Source organism: Girardinichthys multiradiatus, chromosome 10 (assembly GCF_021462225.1).
Source record: "Girardinichthys multiradiatus isolate DD_20200921_A chromosome 10, DD_fGirMul_XY1, whole genome shotgun sequence".
NCBI lineage: Eukaryota > Metazoa > Chordata > Actinopteri > Cyprinodontiformes > Goodeidae > Girardinichthys > Girardinichthys multiradiatus.
In genome coordinates this window covers 4,233,536-4,253,959 of record NC_061803.1, presented here as the reverse complement: position 1 = coordinate 4,253,959, position 20,424 = coordinate 4,233,536, and the positions used below count along the sequence as shown (strand labels likewise).

At 40.2% G+C, this 20,424-nt stretch overlaps 1 protein-coding gene and 1 long non-coding RNA gene across 10 annotated transcripts; one reads left to right on the top strand and one right to left on the bottom strand.

The window, feature by feature from the left end:
* Positions 1-669: 669 nt before the first annotated feature.
* LOC124875415 lies at positions 670-1,878 on the bottom strand. The gene is made up of 2 exons (XR_007040031.1): positions 1,745-1,878; positions 670-899 (listed from the first exon to the last, which is right to left on the bottom strand). It is a non-coding gene; the product is annotated as an uncharacterized LOC124875415 (long non-coding RNA).
* brsk1a (BR serine/threonine kinase 1a) lies at positions 1,762-17,882 on the top strand. 9 transcript variants are annotated; one of them, XM_047377562.1, is made up of 19 exons: positions 1,762-3,152; positions 3,250-3,344; positions 4,472-4,557; positions 5,178-5,318; positions 5,509-5,625; positions 6,572-6,605; positions 7,075-7,143; positions 7,242-7,388; positions 8,340-8,371; positions 8,483-8,647; positions 8,954-9,051; positions 9,439-9,592; positions 9,685-9,745; positions 11,629-12,256; positions 13,123-13,186; positions 13,279-13,402; positions 13,735-13,945; positions 15,115-15,204; positions 15,592-17,882. In XM_047377562.1, the coding sequence occupies exons 1-19, from the start codon at positions 3,068-3,070 to the stop codon at positions 15,789-15,791; spliced, it is 2,601 nt and encodes an 866-aa protein (XP_047233518.1). In that variant the 5' UTR covers positions 1,762-3,067; the 3' UTR covers positions 15,792-17,882. The 9 variants fall into 9 exon arrangements, with proteins under 9 accessions (XP_047233518.1, XP_047233525.1, XP_047233524.1 ...); XM_047377569.1 differs by having other exon boundaries at positions 11,983-12,256; positions 13,692-13,945; positions 15,592-15,809; XM_047377568.1 differs by having other exon boundaries at positions 11,983-12,256; positions 13,692-13,945; positions 15,580-15,713.
* The last annotated feature ends 2,542 nt before the right edge of the window (positions 17,883-20,424 follow it).

Below are 20,424 nucleotides of genomic sequence, written 5' to 3'. Positions count from 1 at the left end.
CTCAGTTAGAAAGAAACAATAACGTTCCTCTTTCCACACAGAGATAGATCTGACAGTCCATGTGACCGGAGGAGAAAATGAAAGGTTAGAAATGTCACATATTTGTGGTTAGAGTAATGCTACGCGGTTTATTCTCATTTTAATAGATACTTGTAATGTGTTATAAGGTGTTTTCATATTTTATTTTTTCCTCTCTAAAAACACTGTTTCTCAAAGTACTCGGTGATGCATTTTGATCATAAATGTAATTCAAATATGTGCAATAGCACAACGCTTGTTTAAATTAAAACAATGCAAATTTTGATTACAGGAATGCACAAAGATTACAATCCAGTTTGACATAAAACTAAATTAGGAATTTTTGCAAGTTGAAAAAAAAAAAGAAAAAAATTCCAACATTGCACCTATAATAATGTGTACTATCTTATTAATTACCATTATTAAGTGAAATTGGGTTATCCTGGATAATACTGGCCTAAAGCAGGTTTATTACTTTTACGTATCAAAAATCTTAAATGCTATAGGAGAAATCTTTTCCTTACTATTTTTGTTCTGTGGTAAAAAACAAAAACAAACGAATCCTCTTTACTGTATAAAAATCAACGAACTAGGCACAGATGAAGATGATCTGTGGGGAATTATCCACCAACACACACACAACATATCGAATTTCGATTTTGAGATTTTTTAATGCAGTTTACAGGTGATACATGTAAAAATGTCTTGCACTTCCTTTTTGCAATGCTGTCATCTCTGTGAGTTCAGCTTGACTGGTTCTTACAGAGCATCAGGTTTGTGGAGTCAATCAAGTAATCCTGCTTCAAATGGAATATTTTATTGACCATCAGAAGGCAACAAAAAAACATGTTTTTCAACATTAGATGGGATAGTTGTTCATTCTGAAAAAGAAAGCACATTTGTAATTAAATTAATCTAAAACTGAATTCACAAGTAAAACATTTGGTGACATAGAATTTAAGTATAAATAAACCAAGTTAATTCATATTTAAAATTGCAGTAATGTTGGGTTGGTGCACAAAAACCGCAGTTACAACCAGTGGCAGAAGGTGCTATGATCGACTGCTCAGGGCGGCATGGCCTGAGGGGGCGACTGTGCATTTGATTACTTCTAGTTCAAAATCTTAAATAATTTGACTGATTAAATAGATTACAGATTCTACTAACCCTCTACTTGTGAATAGATAGATAGATAGATAGATAGATAGATAGATAGAATAGATAGATAGATAGATAGATAGATAGATAGATAGAATAGATAGATAGATAGATAGATAGATAGATAGATAGATAGATAGATAGATAGATAGATAGATAGATAGATAGATAGATAGATAGATAGATAGATAGATAGATAGATAGATAGATAGATAGAATAGATAGATAGATAGATAGATAGATAGATAGATAGATAGATAGATAGATAGATAGATAGATAGATAGATAGATAGATAGATAGATAGATAGATAGATAGATAGATAGATAGATAGATACGGGGACTGAATACAAATACAATCCACACTTTTCAGATTATTTATAATAAAAAGGTTTGCGTTGTTATATCTCATTAAAATTCGAATAAAATAGATTTGTATTTGTGACAAAATTAGAAAAGGTGCGAGAGGTATAAATACCATTGAAAGGCACTGCAACTACAAACATTCTTGCCTAAACCTGCTAAGTGAAGTACTGCAGGCCTACCGAGTTATTCTAAAATCTCCTCACCATCCCAACCGCAGCCTCAGGCGATGTTTATCCACGTCTATTCATAATAATAGAGAGGGAGGTGTCCTCTGCGGCCCACAGTGTGGCAGGTGCCGAGGTGAATGCAGAGATAAGCGTATTTTGAGGAAGACGACCAGGAGGGCGGGGAACAGAAGCCAAGAGGAGAGAGGATGGAGAGGGAGTGAGACCCGGATGCTGATGCGAGCGGGGCGAAGGAAGGGAAGAGGGGAGCGAAAATATCGATTTACGGCAAGAAAACGGAGTATCATCCAAAGGGGGCCTTTCGCTTGCGTTAACTGGGATCAGAAACGAGGAAGAAGACAAGCTGGTTTGTGCAGTGTTTTTCACCTGTGTGTGTATCCGCCCATGGAAGACACGCTGAAGGAGAGGAGAGGGGGAAGAAGATGCTGTGATCCGCCACTTGCAGTGATGTAGGGAGGCAGAGACGAGGAGAGGCAGGGGACGGAGGAGGACTACGCTACGCTAATAAAATAGAACAAAAAATATACATATATAAAAACATGGTTGTCCGGCGAGGACTGCGCTTTTCACCTCGAACAACCGAGAGAATGTGGCAGCCGTGCGATAAAAGTGACCGTTTAGCGACGCCGAGAAACTTCAAGCGGGGTCGGTGTTTGTGACAGGCGCGAGACGGCCGTTGGTCGAGGCGTCGAAGCTAAAGCTAGCCTCAGATAGCATGTTGTTGCACCTGTAAAACAGGCCAGACAGAGAGAAAAATAACAATTATCACGTCTTCAGAGCGAACATCTAAGCGACGTATTGGACATTTCATTAATATGCGCAAACAGAAAATGACATAAGTAAAGCACACGGCTTGTTTTACAGCTATAGGTTAATGACAAATATATGTAGTTAACGTCATAAATGTGACTAAATTACACTAATAAGCTAATGTACATACATAAAACGTACTAGTTAGCCTGTAGTACCCCTATCATGTTGATTTTAAGGACAGTGGTTAGTTTTTAACTCAGAAAGCAGCCCTACTACTAACTGTCATCTCAGTTTCTCTGCTTTAAACCATGTATTTTTGTTAAATTTAAACGCCATGTTTACCGCGTCTTAGAACAGGAACATATTTATCTCAGCCTAATTGAACAATCTTCATTTTATTTTTGAAAGGGTTGTTATTTCATCATACATGTTAGTAACCTAGAAATAGCTGTGATACCCCTGACATTTAAAGTTTAGCGTAATATCCTGCACCAGCTTATGTAAAAGCTGTACAGAACCAGATAAATTGCAATTAATCCCAGTGCAGTATTAGTTCTGATTGTGTATTGAGCCTTCAGTGGGAGCAGTATGAGTAAGGAACTGTCTCTGAGTCAGTCTGCTCAATATGTTGGGCCTTATCGACTGGAGAAGACGCTGGGGAAGGGACAGACAGGTGAGAGTACACATACCCATTGTAGTATGAACAATATAAAACTGATCCTTTCCTGCATATTGAATCATATTGATAAATGTCTCTTTTCTATATTCAGGGCTGGTCAAACTCGGTATCCACTGCATTACGAGTCAGAAGGTAGCGATCAAAATAGTCAACCGCGAGAAGCTGTCGGAGTCAGTCCTGATGAAGGTATAGTATGTATATTGATGTGGCTGTTCTCATTAGGCATGGGCCGGTATGGGAATCTCACTGTTAAAAAAAAAAATACGCTGTATTAAAACAAAACGTTATATTTGTTTCTGTTTAAAACAGAAAAACAGTTGCTATTCACTATTACACATCATCTTTAGAATTAGCAATATTCCTGAAGAGATTTTCAGGTACCTACTGCTTGCTGCATACCACCTAGCACCATAATCAAGGTTCTGCTGCTGAGTTAGGCCCAAAATGCATCAATCTTAGGCTTTAAAACCCAGTAAACCCAGGAACATGGAACCAACTTTTGTTATAATTAACCCATTTAAAAGCAAGACTTTTATTTTATAACAGTTCTATTTTTGAATTCCAGCAGAATCACCTTTTTCATGCTGAGTTAAGTTTAATTAGCAATGTGGAGCCTGGTTTTGCAAGGGCTATAGTTAAAAATATTTTTTATTTTGAATAGAATGTAGGAGCTTTAGTTTGTAAGGCTAATTTAATCCATTTCTCATAACTGGTTTTGTTCAGTTAGGGATGTAGAAACTAATCGTTATGTTCTTCTTGTACTCGGATGTTGGATTTGGATGAAGTTCTCTGCTAGGAAAATTAAAGGAACGCCTCCTAAAGTTGGAATTCCAAATGGGAAATTCGAACCTTGCTAAGCAGCTCTCAATTTTAATCCAATGTCCCTACTGCTCATATAGAATGGAGAGAAAATAGTTATTTGAAGAGTATTTGAAAGCTTTTATTTTAAGTTACAATTAAGTATGTTTAAGTATAGAGTAAAAGTGAAGCCTTCTTTCAGCCAGCTGACTGGTAGTGTGCAGCAAGAGGTGGGGAAGGGAGAGTGCTGCCTTACTCTATGCTCCATGCAGCTGGAGATAACTCTGGTTACAGTGAATATTGTAAAGGTATTCAGGTAACTTAATGTACCTACATAACAGAAACTGGCCCACACCTAATGATGATAATAGTGCTATTTGTATGTTGCCTGCTGTGTTAAGCTGTAAACCAACTGCCATATTTATTGTCTCCTTACCTTAGTTCTGGTGCTTCAGACGGATCACTGCTGTGTGGTTCTTGTGCTTCTCCTTATCCTTTCTCTTCTGACTAACTAGGTTGAGAGAGAGATTGCCATTCTGAAGCTGATCGAGCATCCGCATGTGTTGAAGCTGCATGATGTTTATGAGAACAACAAATATCTGTGAGTTCCCTCTGCACGAGTTCTGCTCCTGAATGCTTTCTAACTGAATAATGAACTTGGGAGTTAGATGGAGACAAGTATTATTTTAGGAAGGGTGTGAAATCTCCTGCCTTTACAGTAATTCTCATTTTTCAGAGAATTATCGACCATGTTTTAGTGCCTTTAACAATGGCTCTTTTGGAAGGCTGTTCAAAAAATGTTTGGTCCTTAATAGGGTCTTGCAAGCAAACATTGGAAGCATAAATTTCACAAATACTGTCTCTGTCAAAGTGCCGAAATTTATGTTGTTCCAGAAAGTATCGACGTCTTAGGATCATTTTATGCTCCTGATTTAGACAATGCTAAAAATCATTCTGAATACATAAAAGGTGGAAAACTTTGAACTTTGAAAACTTTTGCCGAAATATGGAGACATATCAATAGAGGAAATCAGAACGTCACTAGGCATATATTTTCCCGTTATTTATTTTAGTGGGTGTGAAAATCAAAGTACTACATAAACTAATGTATCCATCATAGCACTAAGTCATTGATGTAATTATGAACACAGTCTAGTACTTATTTGTCTACTCTACTTCTTGCAATTTGCAATCACATGGTTGTGTTTCTCTTGTTGACAGATACCTGGTGTTGGAGCATGTGTCAGGAGGAGAACTCTTTGACTACCTGGTGAAGAAGGGACGTCTAACTCCGAAAGAAGCCAGGAAATTCTTCAGGCAGATCATCTCTGCTTTGGATTTCTGCCACAGTCATTCCATCTGGTTGGTTTTTGCTTTCAAAGCTCTGGCTCTTAAATTTTGACCTGGTCTTCTTGATTTTCCAAGGTGTTAGCCCTGGTATTAAACTAAAAGCAAATATTCCCAGATTGATGGTAGAAAACACCCAGTTTGTTGCTGGAGCAAGAGGGCAAACAGGGTGTAATCTGTATGTGTTGGTTTTTTTTTTTTGCAGTCACAGAGACTTGAAGCCAGAGAACTTGCTGCTAGATGAAAAGAACAACATTCGTATTGCTGACTTCGGTATGGCCTCTCTGCAGGTGGGGGACAGCCTGTTGGAGACCAGCTGTGGGTGAGTACCAGCCCTATGTGTGAGGTTGTTTTTAACAAAATCAGTGGCACAGTTATTCCTGCCAATGCTTTTAACTTTTTGTACAACTCCCTTTATTCTTGTATAATATTTCACAAGGTTGGGGCATGTAGAGATAGGAATCTTTAAACATTAATGATCTCTCTGGATCTAGATCCTCTAGAGGTCTGGATCTACTCATCCTCTCCTGTCAACAGTTCAACTTACAGGTTGTCTGTAAAACATAGGTCTGGGGACTTGGAAGCCCGTAAAAACAGTTGATTTTGTTTCTAGTGAACAATTTCTGTGGTAATTAGGTCTTATTATTTGCATCATTATCCAATTTAAAGACCAAATGATGATATATCTTCATTTTACTGGCAGAGACCACCGCATAAGTATTTAAAATCTCCTGGTATTTTGAAATGTTTTTGATGTCTTAGACTCCAACAAGGTTCCCATGGCCTTTGGAAGAGAAACAGGTCCGTAGCATCACAGCTCCTCCACCATACTTAACAAACAAATATTTATCTTTTGTTTTAGGCCAATTTGACCTAGAACTCAAAATGGGTTTGCACACAGTCCTAGTTAAAGTCCCGCTAGAGCTTAGCAAGCTCCATATGTTTACATTTGACATAGTAGGACAGAAAAGGCTTGTTTTCAGCTTCACTCCCAAAACAACTGGTTAGCATGTAGACAACCTCTAGTAGTTGTTTCTTTACATGGGTTGCCAATACACGAGGCCAGTATTGTATCGGTTGCAGAAACAGAACTTAGCCAAAGAATCTAAAAATGATATGTCTAAGCTTCTACTCTTGTGAAAGAGTCCATGCAACTGTTGTAAACGTTTTTATACTGGTATATTTTGCAGTTATTTCAACTCTTGTCATCACCTCAGTATTTATAGAAATACTCATGTTTCCTGTGACACATTTATTTTTGATTTCAGATCGCCACATTATGCCTGTCCTGAAGTTATACGGGTGAGTGAGCTGCCTTCACACTGTGTCCTCCCCAGATGCCTTCACCTGTGATGAAAATGAGCAAATTATGTTATTAAATAATTGATTCTGAAGCAAATGCATTCAGCTACATGAGCTGAACATCAACCAGTGGCACTAATGATTAAAAACCATTAGAGATAAATGTGAAACCTCTCCAATTAAATCTGATTTGTGTTGTTTTTATTGGGCTCACCTCAAGTCAAAGTGAATTTTCTTATTAAACTCAGCACTTAAAAGATTATCTAGCTCCATGAATACAATGTTGTTTTCACAGTATTGGTGGAGACAGATTAAGGGCAAGGATTAAAATGGATTACAGAGTTTCTTTTTACAGAAATATAGTCATGTTTAAACTTGAATAACAGATAATTCAGTTAAAATGAGTGAATTCTAGCAATTGTTTGGAAACACGTATCGATTCAGATTTTTAATTTTCTGTCTTTGACAGGGGGAGAAGTATGATGGGAGGAGAGCAGATGTGTGGAGCTGTGGGGTCATCCTTTTTGCCCTCCTGGTGGTCAGTTTCAAATTTACATCTTCACAGTGCAGTCTGTTAAATTTTACTTTAAAATATTTGTTTCTCTATCATTTCTCCTCTCTCCCTCTTATCTACAGGGTGCCCTGCCTTTTGACCATGACAACCTACGCCAACTCCTGGAAAAGGTGAAGAGTGGGGTGTTCCACATGCCGCACTTCATCCCCCCGGACTGCCAGTCGCTGCTCAAAGGCATGATAGAGGTCAATCCTGAGAAGAGGCTCACGGTATGTTACCAATCACATTATAGTTCCTTGTAAAAGTATCTGGTTGTCCACCTAAAATGACAGGCTGGGTAAAGAGAGAATTAGTAGAGAAGTAGTGTAGAGGCCCATGGTAACTCTGGAGGAGCTGCAGAGATCCATGGCTCAGGTAGGACACTGGACTGGACAGCTACTAGATGCACGCTCCACAAATATAGCTTCTATGGAGGAGTGGCAAGAAGAAACAAAAAACCCTTAGATATCCTGTTTGCAGTTAGCTGCCTTTCAGAGTTGATGGGAAGATGGATGGAGCTAAATACAGAGCAATCCTGGAAGACACCCTGTTAGAGGCTTCAGAAGACTTAAAAGTAGGGGGAAGGTTCATCTTCAGACAGGACACCCACCCTGAACAAACAGCCAGAGCTACAATGTTTAGATCGGATCAGATTCATGTTTTAGAATGGCCCAGTCAAAGTCTGCATCTAAATCGTATTGAGAACTATGGCGAGACTTTCATTTAATGAAATTTAATGTTAACAGCTTGATCTTGCGAGAGAAAGAGTCTGTAGATGCTGGTGGAGACATATGTCTAAACACCTGCAGCTGTAAGGGGGGCTGAATACCATGTATCCACCTCACAATTATGCCCTACTTTGTTTTGGTTTGTTAAAATCTTAAATTCAAATCTTAATAAAAATGTTGCAACAAGCTTGTTGAAAATGTGAAGCTTTTTCCAGGCATTTTCTATCTAGATTAAAACATTTATTGTGACATCATTTTTTCTTTTCCATTCCAGCAAGGAATAAAGTTGTAAACTGGGATTTGACATTCGTTATTCAGAGATGATGAAATGTACTCTAAGAAAAATGAAAAAGAAATCTTGTGCAAACTGTATGCACAGCCCAGCTCTGTAGCCATCTGGCTGTGAACAGACTGCAGAAACTAATGGCCCCATCTGCCCTGTTCCTTTTACAGCTAGAGGCCATCCAGAAACACTCCTGGTATCAGTGAGTAAACGTTCATTCTTTCATGCAACCTTTTTAAACCGCTGTCAAAAGGTGCTGCCCCAGATCTTAAATTTAATCCCAGTTGCTTGTGATTTGCTGTGTTTTGTGTAGGGGCGGTCGTAATGAGCCGTGTCCCGAGCAGCCTCCTCCCAGGCGGGTCTGCGTGAGGAGAATCTTGTCCCTGACAGAGCTGGACCCGGATGTGTTGGAAAGCATGCACTCTCTAGGATGTTTCCGTGACCGAGTCAAGCTTACCCGTGATTTGCAATGTGAAGAGTAAGCCTTTTTTTTTTCCTAATTTGCTTATGATGTAAAAAAATACAATAAAAAGCAAAACTTGTATAATAAACATGCTCATTTATCCTAACTACAAATGGTGACAGCATATAGTGTGATATCAAAAAAAGACAGGCTTATTGACTGGTCATGATTAATTCATACTCTGAATTTACAGTTGACTAAAACAAATCAGTAGTTAGTACTAACTAACTAAGACAGCTGTTCTGTAACATTATTCTGTATAAAATTCACAAGTGTGGGAGACATTGTTCAATTGTTGTTGCATTTGTTGATCCATCTTAGAGAAAACCAGGAGAAGATGATCTATTACCTTCTGCTGGACAGGAAGGAACGCTACCCGAGCTATGAGGACGAGGACCTGCCTCCACGCAATGACGTTGGTGAGTCATTAGGGGGCAGGAGCGAATCATTTCAGAGGACGGCTGCTTTTCTTAGCTTCTTAAGTCTAATATCTTGTTCCTTATCTTTGCAAAAAAAAAAAAAAAAACTTGGCTAACAGCTCTGTGAGTGAAAATGAAGCTAAGAATATCACGGTGAATCAAAAGCCTCCAGAGGAACTACTGTCACCAAATCAGCTTCTCATAAGTGCAAATATGAAGACATCTAAATCTGTTTAAATCAAAGGAAGATTTAACTTAAAATGTGTTTATTTTAGAAACATATTAACATCTCCACTGGCTCTTTTTAGATCATTCCTGCTTACTGCACTGTCTCACATACATTAAAACTGATAGAATGTGTTCCATCGCCATGTTGACCTTCCACAGCAGACCCTCCCCGGAAGCGTGTTGACTCTCCCATGCTGACGCGTCACGGCCGCTGTCGTCCTGAGAGAAAAAGTCTAGAAGTGCTAAGTGTTACGGAGCAGGGGTCTCCCACTCCACCTCGCAGGGCCCTTGACACAGCTGCACACAGTCAGAGGTAGCGTGTCTTTTCCCCTCCATGTGTACAAAATCCGGTATTCACTCTTTAACTCGGATTTTTGTTAGTTTTACGCTTGTTATTCTCACCAGGTCGCGCTCAGTCAGTGGAGCTTCAAGTGGTCTCTCCTCGAGTCCTCTCAGCAGTCCCAGGGTAAGGATGAGTTCACAGACTGGTGATGCACTTTAGTATAGAATGATGTACATGTAATAATAGAAATAACTGGATATCAGCTATCTGAATATTCAGTGCCCTGTAAAACAATTTATTCCCCTTAAAACTTTTAAACAGTTTTGTCACATTACAACCACAACCCTGAGCATGTTTTCGGGGGATTTTATGTGATCAACTGAGCAGAGGTTTTTTTGAAGAACTTTAGAGAACAAACAGCATCACGAAGACCAAGGAACACAGCAGACGGGTCAGGGAGAAGGTGTGGAGAAGTTTAAAGCAGGTTTAGGTCCCAAGCTTTGAACCTCTCAAAGAGCTCTGTTCAGTCCATCATCTGAAGTCCTGGCAAGACATGGCCATCCATCTACACTGACAGGTCAAGCAAAGAAGAGCAGCCAACTTTGGAGGAGCTGCAGAGATCCACAAATCATGTGGAAGAATCTATTGAATCTATTTTTTATTTGGCCTGTTGTTTCAAAAGCCATGAGAAGTCCCATTTGTAGTCTTCCACGAACCATGTAGGACACACAGCAAACATATGAAAGAAGGGTCAGTGGTCCAAAGGGACAAAAATAAAGACTTTTGTCCTACATGCAAAGAACTCACACCACAAATCACCATTAACACACTGTCCCCACTGTGAAACATGGTGGTGACAGTGTCATGCTGTGGGGATTCTTTTCTTCAGAAAGGAAAGGAAACTTTTCCAGTACTGGAGTAAATACAGGTCAACCCTAAGTGAAAACCTGTTAGAGGCTCTCAGACTTGAGACTGGGGTGGAGGTCCACCTTTCATGAGGACAATGATCCAAACACAGCCAGAGCCACAGAAGAAACCCACCAATCATTTTCCTTTTCCTTCATGGGTGTGTCCCAATTTATTTTTGGCTAGCTCATACTGTCCCAATAAATACACTGAAGTTTGTGCTTCTAATGTGACAAAAAGTGAAAAAGTTCAAGAGCTACTGTATGCATTTATCACTTAACTTGAACTTTTACTGATCCTAGGACACAGACACTCTGAGCCTAAAATGTATGATAGAAGTCTGTATCTTTCTGTTTAGGTCTAAAGTTTGAAATGTATTCAGATTTACTCTAGGTTCAGGTTTGGGTTTACACTGCTACTCTTATGACCTTCGTAACATTCTATACATTAATGTGGTGTTTCACGACCCTTTAGGAAAGATGTTTGCCTGTAGCGTAGCAACCATTTATGTTTTAGGTGTAGCTTTTTACAACGAGTTTCCTCACTAATCGTTTGGCGAAATATGAACGTCAGTTTGTGGTCAATATTTTTACAGTTCTGAAGTTTAAGCTGTTAAAAATGAAGCCACTTTCTACAACCTTCTTTACTGTCCATGTATCAGTGTCTCCAGTCATTTACACACATCATCAAACCACTTCCAGTTCCTCAAATTAAAACCTTTATCAGCAGGAAGTTTGCATTTTCTCCCATAACTCATTCCTATTCCTCCTTGTGCATGTAGTAGTTCAGTTCTGTAGAAAACAACCAGTGGTTAATTAGTTAAAAAATGAGGTAGTCTTCATGTGAAGCCCTTGCTTCACAGTAACAGCATCACTGCCACTGTCCTCCTGTCTCTTCACTTTTAACTTTGTCTCTGCCACAACAGCTACTAAACCCTCTCATGCAGCGAGTTTTTAGACAAGAATAAATATAGCAAACTGAAAGCTTTCATGATCAACAGTTTGATTTGCATTTAGCACATTCACTGTTCATAAGATGCACTCTTCTGTCATTAAGCATGATATTCATTTCCATCCTTTCTCCATTTTCCATCCCTTTCTCTCTTGTTTTCCATCTCTCCTCCCCCACCACTCCCACACTCCTCCAAATCCACTCCCCAGTCCTACCAGAGCCCCGTCTTCACTTTCAGCCAATCAGACGTCACCTGCGCCGCTGCTTCCCCCCTCACAAAGGATTCCAAACAGGGAAACGTCACGACTCCTCGTTCAACACGGTCTCATGACAAGCCCAAAGCGTCTCCCAACCCCAAGACCCAGACCCTGCCCACCAAAGGACCCACCGACCGTCCCCACCTGCAGGCCATCAAATCCCTCCCCCTGCACAACCCATCCTCCCGCTCGCCCTCCCCTTCCCCACTCCTGTCACCCATTCCCCGCTTCTTCTTCCCTTCGTCCTCTGTCCTTAAGTCAGTGACTAAGAGTTTCTACCCAAACTCTGCCCACTCTGTGCCACAGGTTACCCCCCAGGGCTCTCCGTTGCCCACACCGTTGGGCACCCCTGTTCACCATCCCCACCACCCCTCCTCCACCCCGCCCTCCTCTTCCTCGTCCTCATCCTCATCACGGGCAGAGGGAGGCGGAGGGGTGGGCTCGCTGTCGCTCACCCCTCCCTCCAGCCCAGGAGGAGGTGGTGGCATGGCGGCCAGCCCTGCCCACTGGAGGACTCGCCTCAATTCTTTCAAGAACAACTTGCTGGGATCACCCCGATTCCATCGCCGTAAGTTACAAGGTGAGTTTGTATGACAGGTGACCTTGCAACAGTATTCATACACTGAATTTTTCCGCACTTTATGAGATTACAGCCATAGACAAACACAAGTGGTGCATTATTGTGATGTAGTAGTGAAAATATGGATGGTTTTCAACATTTTTTGCAAGTAAAACAAGTGAAAAGTGTGGTGTGGATTTTCCTTCAGTTTGCGGAGAACCACCTTTAACAATTATACCTGCAAGCATTTTGTCTCTGCATAGATTGACATTTTGCCCATTTTTCTTTGACTGGGCCATACTAACAGATAAATATGCTTTTATCTAAACCTTGCCTCTGCAACTCTGGATGCTTGTTTAGGGTACAGTGCACTGTTACTTTTCCACCTTTCGTAGGGTTCTGCATAAAGGTCAGATTGTGCAGTTTTGGTCTCATCTGGCCAAATAACCTGTTTTAAACCTTTCTATCTTCTTCATCCCTGGCCTGTTAAATGTCTTAATTAATCTTTATGATGCTGCTTGTTCAGTGATGATCAAGATCAAACCTCGTACTATTTAGGTAACTTTGGAAGTAAATTGATTGCCCTACATTTAATTTAAGGGCATCAATGTGAAAGGGACTTGTAACAAAAGCATGCATCATTCTTTGAAAACCATTGTTTTCCTCCCAGCTCACACTTATGTGCTGCTTTGTGTTGGTCTAAACTCTAAACCCAATAAAACACACTGAGGTTTGTGTTTTTAATGTGACCAAATGCAGATTTTTGTTTTAACCACACCGATATGAAACAACTCAAGCAGGTCATAGTTTTAAGAGTTGAATCTTTTTCACATCTAGCATATAACCTCTATGGCTTCCAGCTGTTTATGACATTAACTTGAATTCAGATTTTTCTCTCCCAGTTCCTACATCAGAGGACATGTCCAGTCTAACGCCAGAATCCAGCCCTGAGTAAGTCACATACCTAAACTTTTATTATCCCAGTATGATTCTAATGCTTTGCATTTTCTCTCACTTTTTGTAATTTTCAATTTGGATACAAGGCTGGCCAAGAAGTCCTGGTTTGGGAATTTCATCGGTTTGGAGAAAGAGGAGCAGATCTTTGTGGTGATCAGAGACAAACCCTTGAGTTCTGTCAAAGCTGACATTGTCCACGCTTTCCTGTCAGTGAGTATCTGATGTGGTTTGTCCTGCACATTGCTCTCTGTCAACTTATGTTTGTACATAAGCATGACTCTCAGGGGGAGAAAGGTATTCTCATGCTGTGCACCTCATTGCTTTTCATTATTTCACTCTTCTCTTTATTTAATTTTTGTTTGATCTCGCTCACTTGTGGCACGTATGCGGAGCACTTTGCTTTCACCAATGGCTCACTCTCTGTCTCTTCTGTCCTCACCCTCACCCTTTGTCTCCCTATGCTCACGTCGGACCCCCTGTACCTCTCCCGCCTCGTAAGTCTGTCGGTCTCTCTGCTTCTTCTCTGTCTCCCTACCACGCAGATCCCGTCGCTCAGCCACAGCGTCATCTCCCAGACCAGCTTCCGGGCAGAGTACAAGTCCTCCGGCGGTCCCTCCGTCTTCCAGAAGCCCGTCAAGTTCCAAGTGGACATTGCCTTCTCCGAGGGCGAGAGGGAACGGGACAGGGAGAGGAGCGAGAGGGAGGGGAGGAGGGAAGCAGGAATTTACAGCGTGACATTCTCCCTCATATCAGGCAAATGCAACATTCATTTGCCTTCTAACAGGAAGGCTTTCTGTCACATCCACAGCTAGAGCTGCAAGTTGCTAGGCTGAGCATAAAGGAAGAGGGTTTTGCACTTATTCTGGTTATCCTGACATATAAAGTTATACTAAATTTATCCTTTTTTTTTTTTTATATTTTTGTGGGGAAAATCAGAAGAATACGTTTTTTTGTTTAAGAATGTATTTCTGTATAAAAGAGGGGAATATGATTTTAAGCATTCACCTTTTTCATTCTAATAAACCACTAACAACACAAATTTTACACTAAATATTAACCAGAAATGTATATACCAATCTGTTTGCTTTTATTTAACACAGAGCTTCAATTGATATTAGTGCTGCTAAAATATATTAAACCAGTTTTTTGGAGACCTAGACCTAAGCAATAATCCAGAATAAACCCTCGCTATAGTTAGTGGTAGTTTTAAAGTTCTTATTGTGCAGAATATTCTACCGTTTTGCTCTTTATGGATATAACAAGCCAAGTTTTAAGTTTTTGTATTCAGTGGAGGACCCAAAAACAGGCAGGAGACAGACCAAATGCCTAACAAGTGTTTAATGTGAGGTCTAACTAACAGAGAAAGTACTGAAGCAACATTTAGTAGTTTGAAGAGCATAAGTTCTGTGCTCATGATAACTAAAGATGATAGATCTTTAGATGATGAACTAAGATGTGACTCAGTGAGGGCATTGACAGGTTGATAGGCTTGCTTTCTTGATCTTGACCTCTCCTCTGGAACCGTAACTTACTCCATGACAGACTTTGAGTAGAGAACTGGCTTAGTGATGAACGAAATTATTTGGAAAAACCACTCATCCCACCTAAAGATACAGGTCAAAACTGAGGCGAATGGGCTGAGTGGGAACCAGAAGCCTGAGACAGAAGAAATCTTATAGGATTGAATGGGTACACACATATGAGTTTCCTAAAATTCAAAACTTAAATCTAAAAAAAGATCAATAAAAGAAAATAGTCCTGCAGGCTCTTGATTAAATCTTTCAAGTAATGAGATGCCACAAAATCTTTTCTCTGCGCTTCAGAGCAATCATGCATCCTTAACCTGAAATATGGTTCGCTAAAATCATTTTCTTACCAATGTTTCTGCAACATGACATGTGCCTGCTTTGACGGATCCACAGGCCCGAGTCGCAGGTTCAGACGAGTGGTGGAAACAATTCAAGCCCAGCTTCTCAGCTCTCATGATCAGCCACTGGTGCAAGCCCTATGTGGTGAGACTGTTAATTCATGAGTTTTATCTTCAGTGGAGCAAACATTTATATAACTCGATTAATATCTTGGTTTAAAGGAGTAGTTTTAACAAGTAGTTTAATTTCGGATAACTCTTTCCTCTTAATAAATAAAATCAGAATGAAAACAGTTTTTGTATCTGCTCAGGTTATCTTTATCTGATATTAAAGTGAGTTTGGTGATCTGAAACTTTAAGTGTGACAGAAAGCATTTTATCTCCACATTTACACACTGTTTGAATAAAAAGTAAAGTTATTTTTTCTATCTCTTTTCAATAAAACTTTTTTCTGGGTGCATAGATTATTAAGAATGTATCATACATACATTGGGAGTGACCTTTCTGTTCTGCTCTGTTGATCCCTTCCCAGATGAGAAGAACAGTCGTCCCCACGGGACCCCCACCCGCCAAAACTCGAGGCGATCTGAGGGTGGGGGCGACCGGTGCGAGTGGGGCGATCGAGCAGACGGCGGAGGCATAGGAGGCAGCGGAGGAGTTCTGCAGCGCAGAGGCTCGGCGAAGGAGAGAACCCGCCTACTGTCCTCTAATGGAACCCAGTCCCAACCGTAGGACAGAAAGCGACAACACGCTGCAGGATGCTTGAGCTGCACCAGAAACTAGACAGTAATAACTCCACCTTCAAGTTTCCCTGGGAGCCATGAGCCACCCATTTTCTTCCTTGACTAAGTTACTGAAAGAGCTCAACCACAACAAGGATTGAGCCTTTTTCCCTCCCATCTTGCATTTTTCTGCCAACATAATCTTGATGTTCTGGGTCACCATTAATTCTACCTTTAAAAGAGGAAGAAGCTTTGAGGAACCGCCCTTTAGTTATAAAAAAGGAGTGTGAGAATGAGAAGTTTGGAGTCCATCCATTAAAAATGTAGCCTCCCAGATCAAATAAGAATTTGCTAGTTAGCAAATCAGTCCTCTATTGGATGCTGACACGACCAGATAAATTATTATACCGTTGGTTCACAGTTTCAGACGCCCAAAATTACTCCTTAAATTAACAGTGGCGCTCATGTCCTTATCAAGCAACATGCAGATAATCTGGAGAAAAATGTAAATGTATTGCAGCATAAAAACTTTCAGGTTTCACAAGGTTCAGCTTTTCTCACAAGAAACGGCATCTTTGAGTTCCAGCAGCGGCTTTTGTTGATCTAAAGAAAGCCAACAAGTAAGCTAAGTGAATGTGAAAAAAGATATTTTTTTATTTTGTTTTACTTGTGTTGATATATTTCCTTTTTGTTTGAGGATGTCAGTAGCAGTGATGTTGGTAAAGACAGCAGCAGAAGCAGCTGTGTTGTCTGAACGTTGCTTGTTGGCACACATTGATCTCGAGTTGTTTTGTATTTCCTTTTATCTACGATTTCACTTTGGACCCTCATTGCTCTGAAATAGTGCTTTGGTTTGAACAGAGATATGAACAGTACTGTTCGGGGGGATTTTAATACGTGATACGTAGATCTCTGAACCTCGTTGGAGCTGTTTGTGCCCAGACTGAATAAGAAGAGCATTCCTGACCTTTGGATCAAACAGAAAGCAGCTCTCACCAGACGTTTGTCTCCTATTGCCATTGTATTCACATACTGACTTGTTAAAAAAAAAAACAAACATAAAAAAAACAGGAAACTCATGAGTGGACATTGTCTTGACGCTGGTTTTGCACAGGACTTCGAAATAGGAAGCAAGCATCTCCCAACAACCTGGCGCTCCTCATTTGAGTGTTCACCAACGAGCCAAGCGGTCCATCAATGTACCCACGGTCGTCTCAAAGTGTCACGCCATTGAACAAGCATGACGTAGCAACTCAGACATCCACACATTACTCTAGTAATCCGTCAGACCAGTCAGTGTTCTTCACCAGTCTTCCATACAGCACAATATGCAACAAAGTGCAGGAGTTCCACTTTTATTTATTTATTAATTTATGCTTTTGCCATGTATTTGTTTACAAAGTGTATTCCATGTCATCAAAATCATTTTAATACCAAACCCTGCAGTCTAATTCACCTATAATCATTGGGATTTTCTTTGAGAACTCCTTTCCTGCCCCGATAGAAGTGTTGACTCATCTTTCCTCTGTGACCTTTGTCTAAGTCTCATGTTTCTCATGCTTATCTCTGGTATCTGGAATCTGTGTGTGAGACTGATGATTAAAGACCGAGTGAGAGTGAGATTAAAGCTTTGCAGCAGATATAGTTTGAGCTGATTCCGCATGGCGACATCGCCCAACCTAATCATATCAAATTAATTATCGAAGCCAAACCTTTTTCTACTACACATCTAATGTTTGCTTCACTCGTTGGTCTTTCTCTTCACCCCTTGTCGTAGAGCCATCATCACAAGAGAAAATGTACAGAGTTGTTAGGACACACTTTTACGATCACTCACCTTCATTTTCAGATTCATTTGTCAAATCGCCTTCACTTCCTTGACCCAGCCCTGGCTAAGATTGTAAACTATTCTCCATTCATAAGGGTCAGTAGAATAAGGTGTTTAAAAAAAATGAAATGTCTGTATCATAATTTAAATATAAAAAGTGCACTATTATAACTATTGCCTGTGATAAAAGAACAATTATGATTGAATTGATGGTCAAAATAAAGAGAGATTCACGTTATTGTTATGGTGACAATAATAAACCCTAAATTTATATGTGTATCTATTTACTTTCTTGGATGTTTTCATATTTAGATGGAGGGTTTTGTCTGTTTTACCTTGCACCAGTGGTGAAAACGCTGGAGCAAGGAATTGTTTCTGTATGCAAGCATTTTCATTATGTGGTGGAATGCTTAAAACTACTAGCTACACTTTTCTTTGTGCATAATTAATCAAATTCACTTTAGGTACAGTTTGTCATCTATACAATAGCAGGTCATAGTTTGGTTCTAAATAGTTATTAAATCAAGATAAAATCTACCATCATAAAATTAAGCTTCTAAAAGCACATACCCCTGGTGACATCACATAAGGCATTAGAAAACTCTTTTATTTGGACTGCTTTCAGGTTTTTTCATTTTTATTTGTGTGCTTCAAATCAAATTCCACCTTCGAAAGTGTTTGCTTGTATTCTGTACGGCTGGAGCAAAATCTTAGTGCCAGATGTGAGAACTCTGGATTTCAGGGAAATTTGACAGTGAGGCATGTGAAGAGGTTTTGTGAAGAGGACCAGAGCGACCTTGAACGGTTAGATCTTCAGCGATCATTTCAAGGCAAGTTATAAGATCTGGTTGACGTGTTTCATTAAGATGATTCTCTGCCGTTTCCTGCAGAACTGTTACTTCTGCCTAAAATTATCATTTATAATGAGCCTTAATCTACAAATTAGCCTTAGCTTGCATGCACCTGCAGTACCGCCTGTTCCACCAGCCTCCTTCCAGGCAACACTAGGGGGAAGAGTCCCATCACTCGGAAGCCAGAAAGGGAAGTTCAGGTACAGCAGTATCCATCACTGGAATAAAAACAATTTCATTGCACTGTGTTAGAGAAGTGGAGGGCATTTAATTCAATGTGAATCTGTTGATATGATTATTTCTGGAGAAAAGTGCCTTGAGATTAAATCTGCTGTCAGTCGGTGCTACGTTACTAAACTGATTGAAATTGAATCATTGATGGCTCAGGCTTGAATGCTTCAGAGTTTATATCCAAATCTGTCAAAAGTTGCTGGTCAGGCATGATGTTTGCTAATGCCTGCTGATCGATCAGCTTGAATATTGTAGGCTACCTCTTGTGATGTCATCAGACCAACTACAACAGAATCCGAATTAGCCACTTTGTTTCTTTAGTGAGCCTTTTAAAACGTTTTTCTTTTTGTAGTTGATTACTAAACTGCATTCATATTATCAGTGTACAATTGTTAATAAAAACACCATGGGGCTATGGTTTAAAAGTCAGTCAGACATTTTCTACTGCTTATTCCATAGTGGGTCACAGGGAAACTGGTGCGTATCTCCAGCAGTCTATGGGCGAGAGGCAGGGTCCACCCTGGACAGGTCGCCAGTCCATCGCAGGGCAACACACAAACAACCATGCACACACTCATTCATACAATTTAGAATGACCAATTAACCTAACAGGCATGTCTTTGGACTGTGGGAGGAAGCTGGAGTACCTGGTGAGAACCCACACATGAATGGGGAGAACATGCAAACTCCATGCAGAAAGACCCCAGGCAAGGAATTGAACCCAGGACCTTCTTGCTGCAAGGCAACAGTGCTACCAACTGTGCCACCGTGCAGCCCTGGTTTAAAGGTGAACCTGTAATATATTTATGATGCTTTCAATTACATCAGAACAATCTGTTTTTGGAACTTGAAGGCAGATCTATTAGAATCTGTTGAGAAGCGCTGTCTACCCAGATGTGCCCCACTGGTTAATGATATGCCCTTTGGTTAATTGGTACCTCTTAGACAAAAAGAGAGAAAGGGAAAGAAAAGAAGATCTTGTTATCTCCTTTAACCATTATGTGGAAAGCAAATATTCTGATTACGTTCACATTTTCACAGATGAAATCAAGAATGCAGAGACAGGATTGACAGGCTTTGGGGTGTCAGTTCCAGCAAGGAGGATTGGGATTAATAGACGCACTCCAGATGGGTCGGGGGTTTGTACTGTGCAGATGGTGGCAATCTTGGTGTCATTACGATGAGTAGAGCTTGCAAAGTTAAACAAGGTGTCAATATGCTCGGACTCAACCTCTGTCCTCTCAAGTATTAGATCATTCCATTCAAACAGTAGACAGGATATACTGTATGATATACTTGTTGTTATTCTCAGAAAAATTCATCAGTGGGGGGGGTTTAGTTCAGTTTCTGTGGGTGCCAGCACGTGTGGGGATCAATGGGAATGAAAATGTGGACAAACTGGCAAAAGAAGCTCTAAAAAAAAGTACAGTGGAAATGAGGATTAAATTGACTAAATCTGAGGTAAAGAGTATGATTTGGAAACACATAAATCAGGAGTGGCAAAGAGAGTGAGAGAATGGAAAGAAGGGAAGACATCTGTATAACATTCACAGCAGGATAGTAGAGTCCAGAGTGCAGGGAGGGTATAGCAAAGAAGAATCTGTTATTACAAGAATGAGGATAGGACATTGTTCACTAAATAGTACACCATACATAATAGGGAAACATGGGACAGGGAGATGTGAAGGTTGCCAGGAAGAAGAGACAGTTGAACATGTGGTTTTAAGGTGTAG

Excerpts from the sequence above, each read along its gene's own strand:
- brsk1a (XM_047377561.1), top strand. The coding sequence starts at position 3,068 with ATGAGTAAGGAACTGTCTCTGAGTCAGTCTGCTCAATATGTTGGGCCT. Across the intron at positions 7,389-8,339 it reads ATCCTGAGAAGAGGCTCACG|CTAGAGGCCATCCAGAAACA; the intron begins GTATGTTACCAA and ends TTCCTTTTACAG. Across the intron at positions 9,593-9,684 it reads ACAGCTGCACACAGTCAGAG|GTCGCGCTCAGTCAGTGGAG; the intron begins GTAGCGTGTCTT and ends TATTCTCACCAG.